The following is a 4801-nucleotide window of genomic DNA, read 5'->3' as shown; positions in this document are numbered from 1 at the left end:
GTATAGAAATTGTATAGAATTGGATAAAAAAAATAGGAAAAAGAATAAAGAAAAACGTACCAAACCAGACAAATTGATAAGATGTGGGCAGAAGTGTGTGCAGCAGCGGACTACATACAAAGCATACAAACTGCAATTTGTGTCTTACCTTTATTCTGCGGTGGTGTTCTCCGCATCTCACAGGGGGCTCCACTGTCCTCAACAACGTGCGGTGCAGCGGTCGGCGCACTTCCGCTCGTGCGTTGCTGCTGCTGCTGCTGTTGTTGTTGGAGCTGGGAATGGTGACAAACCTCTTGTTCCTGTTGTTCCTGCTGCTCTTCTTCTCGTTGTTCGTTCGACGGCGCTGTTGCGCTCGCTTCGGCCGGGGAGCGTGGACTATCGGACGCAGCTGTCGCACTCTCATCGGGCGAACTCACACCTGTAATTTCTACGTTCGCAAAGAAACCAAGAGAAATTAAAATATTTCATACTTCCGTAAGAATGGTTTGAGCAATGATAAAAGTACAACTCACAAAATAGAAAAAATGGAGTTTGAAATACTTTGATAAAAAACGTTTTCGCATTGGTCGATATTTCGAGGGACTTAAGTAATTAATTCCATTTATAAGGGCTTAGTTTATTTGGAACACTTTTCTTAATAGCACCAGTCTAAATCGCCTACACCGTTTCGTTGATACAGTCTTGCGAGAACACACACGTGATTAAGCGGTAAGTTATTGGCCAAAATCGACTTCGTTTGCGAATATAGGGGTTCCGCCGAGAGTTTCGATTCCGTAAGTTCCGGCAAGGGTTTCGATGCACCGAAACGTGATGGACGGGGTTATCATCGTTTCCGGTGTCCCATAAAAGCTCGATATTAATGGCAGCACTAAGTCTTTTCGAGTCTCACAATTTTTCTCAAAAATTGTATCGAGGTATTCGATTCTTGTTTTTTTTTTATTTCGCTTTTTTCACCCTGTTTGTTCGTCGGGATAAACAGGCTCCTTTGGTTTCCCCTTTTTTTTCTCTAATTGTCACGCCGGTTTTGACTATTCAAAGCGGGTTAAGGTGACATCTAGCGGTCCGCCGGGGGATAGCTCGTATGCGTACGCGCTCGACGTGCACGCGAACACGGCCCCTCGCGAACTGGAGGCCATGTTGCGTCGCTACGTGCGACGATTGGCTCCGTCTTTCCCCGAGTCTCCCCCACCACCGAAAAAGCCGTCGACGATCTTTTCTACCAATTGGGAACGAGTGAGTACCGTCGACGACGCTTCGATCCTGCGCTTTACGTGACGCAGAGACGCACTGCATTTCGTTTGTGTGCAACGAGAATACAATTATAGGAAATACGGTAGCAGAACCGTTCGTAATTGCCAGGCTTGAGGCTATTAGATGTCACTCGAAAAATTATCAGGGACAATGTGGGATTTCGTAATTCGATTGGAGGGTGGTAATAAATGAAATGAGTTTATGTTGGATTTTATTTTTAGTTCAGTTTAGACGTTTATACTTCTAGGGCCTAGGGCTACTTTCACCAAGTTAACGTAAGAGCACGCGTAAGAGTAACTTAATCAACGATTGAAGTGCTGCCAACAGAAAAATGTTAACTAAAGTTTTACCAGGATCCAATTAATGCAAACTAAGTTTTAAATCTATTTGTAAGAAATGTATTATTTAGAATATTTTACTAAGCTTCGACAAACTTAATCGATGATTATACGAGAGATAATATTACGAGACATATGATTGCGAGCAACTTTCCCTTATATGTGTTTAATGAATATTAATCTCCAATAATTAATAAATCTCTGATATATTTGTTCATTTTAACAAAATATTTCGTCGATCAACGACTGGTTTCGCAAATTGATGAATCGGCAGTGTAATAAATCAAGATAGCCGTTCGCGTCTCCGAAAAGCGTGATGGATTCGGCAAGAAGGAAAACAAGCCCTCCAGGAACGTCAGATACTTAAAACAAGCGATAGCGACTCGACGCGACGTGGCGGTCGACGCATTCATGAGGCGACGAGATACGAGCGAATTGGATATAAGATGAAAGGAAACAGGAAGCGGGGAACAAAGACAAGTGTTGACTTGTTAGAAAAGTGAAAACGGGATACGGTAGAAGAGACTGGTGGCATAGGACGGGAGAAGGACCTAGTCAGTCATGTGGCTTACTGACGAACGCGAAAAGGGACGAGACATGCTTTCTGAGTATTTACGCACATGATAGGTTTATCTTAAAGTGGATATACTAACGTGATTCCCGCGATTGTCTTTGTTTACCCAATTCTTGTATGGTGATAAGTCAACAGGTTTTTGACTTGTGTCACACTAGAAATGCATGTGCAATATACTCATACTAATAGCCAACTATTTCTCACGATTCAATAAAATCGCTAACTGGATTGTTGAATTATTAATTGTTGGATACAAACAATAAAGGAGAACTTGACTGTAATGAACTTCTTATATACTCATAGAAAATATCGTTTCGCTCTTGTAAATCGTCTTGTAATTTCACATTCGTCTATGCTAAACGTGAGTTTGACTTGAGAACGATTACTACCTTGACTGACAAACAAAATACTCCTTTCAATTAAACAATTTCTTATATTTTCATATTTTATGTCCTTCGAAATATCGCAGTCTATTTTATTAGCCTGTATCTTTGAAATGTCGCAGCCAAATACCAGCGAATGCATCGATCACCCTGATCCGGGTATCACAGCCTATTGAAAACTTTATGCGTTACCTAAATTTGGGCAATATGGCAAAGTGTTACTGCGTTGTTAACGATCAGCTTGAGATATCTTAAAATCTGTAGTCCACTTTAAGGATATTCTGTGTTTCGTTTAAATTCAGGGGAATGATTTGGAAAATTTTTAGCGAAGTCATTAAAGAACTCAGGCTGTCTCCTGGATTCTTGCACGTAAACATGCTTTTCTGCGTTTCAAGGGCCTCCTGAACAGCAGAGTAGAGACGAGGGTGATGTGACGATTTTTGAAGGATTGTGCGAAAGAATGGCACTCGCAAATTTCGCAAATCATCCATGCAAACAGTAACGAGTTAAATAAATAAATTGCCAGAAAGAAAAATGTTATTCTTGTATATACAGAGTGTCCATTGAGTAAATTTGAAACCGCTGTCGTGATAAACAAACTCGTTAGTTGTGAGTCTACAAGTGGTCTATCTGCTTTAAAGACATGGGCGACGCCCGATTGTATGTATGGATGTATTTAGTATTTACAGCCTTGTTTCCTCGACACTACGAAAGCTTGGTTTAATTGCATTACACTTGTATCTAACTATCTAATAAAACTGTATTAAATATCTTCTTTCCTTTTAGTATATATATTTATTGAAAAACAGGGTCCAACCTACGTATATCTTTTTCTGCATTTATTCCTTAGATAAAACATAATAAAGTAGAAGCTCCATTTTGTGAATTAATTGACAATTTGTAAATTTTATGAATTTCTCTTAAGGATGTATTGGCCATACAGTCAATCCCAAAAGTTTATGTACCTTAGAAAAACGCATTTCCGTGCTAAAAAGTATAAAAGGAAATATCCAATTAAGTATTGACACTGACGAANTGTTCTTCCGACGTCTGATTTCTTTTTAAAAAATGCGTTTCTAAAGTGCGTAATCTTTTGGAATTGACTGTATAGCCAATACATCCTTAATATGAACAATCGATGGATCGATTTGAAAAAATTCTTATACTACTCGTTTAGAAGTAATTCTGTGAATTTTTTTTATTAAATTCCATACACTAGAACAGTGGAAATTAAACACCAAAAATACTGAACAGAGATTCTATTGTACTAATTTCTGTTTTTCCTTTTTCTTAATTCGATTTCAAAGTGGAATATGCAGTACAAATGTCATATATGGTACATTTTTCACACCACGATATAAATTTGTTTCATAATTGTATATATAAATTTTCATATCGGCAGAATTGATGAAATGAATTAATTGTGTCTTATTAAAAGTGATACACGAGGATTGATGAATGGGATTTGAAACATTATTCTATCAGTCTCGAAAGTACTGAATACTGAGAATCTTAAATCGGGGAGCGAGCAGTTGGAGGTGAAAAATGATAGGGAACAGTGCGGCCCTGTCTCGAGTATTGATCTGTACGAGAGTTGTCTGCTACCCCTCCAGAGCTTAACACTGCTGGACGTTTCATCCCTCTTCAAGCCATGAACAACAAGGATGTCGTGTTCCGACTATCGATGGAGGGGGAGGGGGGGTGGGGAAGACTTGTCGGATGTGAATACTCTATTAGACATCTTAAACTCGCGGTAGGCATTATCCCGGTGTACATACATAGGTGCGAGTTTAATTCGGATAACGAGTCACCGGTTCGCACGATTGTACAGGGCATGTCCTAGGGCACCATTTAAATTCGACCTTCGCGCGTGGAATAGTTTCCATTTTCCCGGGATCCGGGTGGACTATTATACAATAGTTATATACCTATACTAAGCAAGATACGCTGCAGCTAAAAGCGAAAGTGATCGACAGACTGTCTCTGAAAATATCTGCCCATATAACAACAACAATAACAATAATAATAACAAACTTATTAATAATAAGAAACTTCTTTCTTTATCGTTTTATCTGTTTCTCTAAGCTTAAAGGGTACTGAAACGAAATACGAAAGAGAAAGGGTAGCCGAGGAACGGAAACGGAGATAGATTGTATATGACTGAACCCGGACCTGCTGAGTTCCTGACGTTTAGGAAGGTCATGCACCGTCGCTTTCATTTATCGACGAGAGTCTCTACATACAAGAATGAACCG

At 39.5% G+C, this 4801-nt stretch overlaps 1 protein-coding gene across 2 annotated transcripts in view; it reads right to left on the bottom strand.

The window, feature by feature from the left end:
• Positions 1 to 1066, bottom strand: part of LOC108625554 (ankyrin repeat domain-containing protein 12) — a 13601-nt gene extending 12535 nt beyond the window's left edge. The window contains exons 1-2 of one of the 2 annotated variants that reach the window (XM_018025651.2): positions 513 to 1066; positions 149 to 427 (exon numbers count right to left, since the gene is read on the bottom strand). In XM_018025651.2, the coding sequence (XP_017881140.1) occupies positions 149 to 176 (28 nt within the window). In that variant the 5' untranslated portion in view covers positions 177 to 427; positions 513 to 1066. Of the gene's footprint in view, positions 1 to 60; positions 106 to 148; positions 428 to 512 lie in introns of those variants that run through there. The other variant, XM_026814060.1, reaches the window with a different exon arrangement.
• Between the last annotated feature and the right edge of the window lie 3735 nt (positions 1067 to 4801).

The sequence above is a fragment of the Ceratina calcarata genome, unplaced genomic scaffold, assembly GCF_001652005.2.
Source record: "Ceratina calcarata isolate Rehan_Ccalc_2016 unplaced genomic scaffold, ASM165200v1 scaffold364.2, whole genome shotgun sequence".
Taxonomy (NCBI): domain Eukaryota; kingdom Metazoa; phylum Arthropoda; class Insecta; order Hymenoptera; family Apidae; genus Ceratina; species Ceratina calcarata.
This window is presented reverse-complemented; position numbering and strand designations above follow the sequence as displayed.